Source organism: Plectropomus leopardus, unplaced genomic scaffold (genome assembly GCF_008729295.1).
Source record: "Plectropomus leopardus isolate mb unplaced genomic scaffold, YSFRI_Pleo_2.0 unplaced_scaffold18373, whole genome shotgun sequence".
In the NCBI taxonomy this organism is placed as follows: domain Eukaryota; kingdom Metazoa; phylum Chordata; class Actinopteri; order Perciformes; family Serranidae; genus Plectropomus; species Plectropomus leopardus.
In genome coordinates this window covers 1-1,169 of record NW_024619801.1, presented here as the reverse complement: position 1 = coordinate 1,169, position 1,169 = coordinate 1, and the positions used below count along the sequence as shown (strand labels likewise).

The window sequence follows — 1,169 nt, the reverse complement described above, 5'->3', positions numbered from 1 at the left end:
CTGTTTTAGGCTTGTTAACAAATTTCAGTCCAGCATACCTCTAGACCTACAGCAGTTACATTTGATCCGTATTTCATTCTTTTTATTTATTGTGATCTTTACCCCACCAGTGGGAGAATCACAACAAGTCTCTGCAGTTGGAGGCTCAGACATACCAGAGGATCCAGGAGAAGATCCAGGAGAGAGTGATGAACAACCTGGGAACCTGGATTGACTGGCAGTACCTGCATAACGCTGCAAAGCTACTGGCCAAGGTACTCTTAACACTGAACTGCAACTTAATGTGTGTTCTGGATGTCTGGATGTGAGGAAGAGGATGTGAGAGTGAGATGGACACAAGGACAGGTGCATGGAACACAAAAAATATCAAATCATGTTTTTTTTTTTGTTGTTGTGGGATTTATTCAGAAAACGGTGCATACACTTGAATTATTAAATAAGTTACTTGACAAATTTATTTAAATGTATTTCAAAAACATCTGTCAAGAGTGGAAAAGAAGTGAGCAGTGAGCTTGACCTTGCTAACGTTTTCACACTCATAACAAAGTGTTACAAAATGTCACCATTCATCAGTGCTCTTGGAAGGAATTTGGATCCCTGGAGTGAAAACATTTGTTTATCAGGATTAAAAGAAAAGAAAAGAAAATCTGTCCTGTATTTTTCATCTGTCATGATTTCCTCTAAGGTTTAATATTACTTGTTTAGTCTCTGGTGGATCTGTGCCAGCAAAAGATAGAATCAGTGGAAGATCATGTTTCCCATGGTGCCTTTGTTAATTTTGATAGTTTGGCATTAAGTTAACATTTTCCTAATTTTGTGTCTTGTCTTTATGTTTCCAGTGTCGCTACACACTGCAGTATACATACCCTTACGCCTATTACATGGAGTCTGGCCCACGCAAGAAACTGGTGAGCAATGAACTCCTCCTGTCCTTTACCTCAGAACACACATTGTAAAATAATGTAGTAACTATATAAAAGATACTAACTAACACACTTTTTTGTCTGCCCTCTGCAGTTTGAGTACCAGCAGGCCCAGCTGGAAGCAGAAATAGAAAACCTGTCATGGAAGGTGGAGCGGGCTGACACCTATGAGAGGGGAGTGGTAGGAGGCGAGGGGGAGCTCAGCGCCAGTGATAGAGGGGTAAGAGCTATTAAATTGATTGTTGT

General features: G+C 40.3%; 1 protein-coding gene across 1 annotated transcript; it reads left to right on the top strand.

Moving 5' to 3' along the window:
- Positions 1-110: 110 nt before the first annotated feature.
- On the top strand, positions 111-1,143 carry LOC121965050 (E3 ubiquitin-protein ligase ARIH2-like; the record flags this gene model as incomplete). The annotated part of the gene is made up of 3 exons (XM_042515215.1): positions 111-254; positions 840-908; positions 1,018-1,143. Coding segments are annotated over 3 exons (339 nt in total), but the record flags the coding sequence as incomplete, so codon positions are not given.
- Positions 1,144-1,169: the final 26 nt, after the last annotated feature.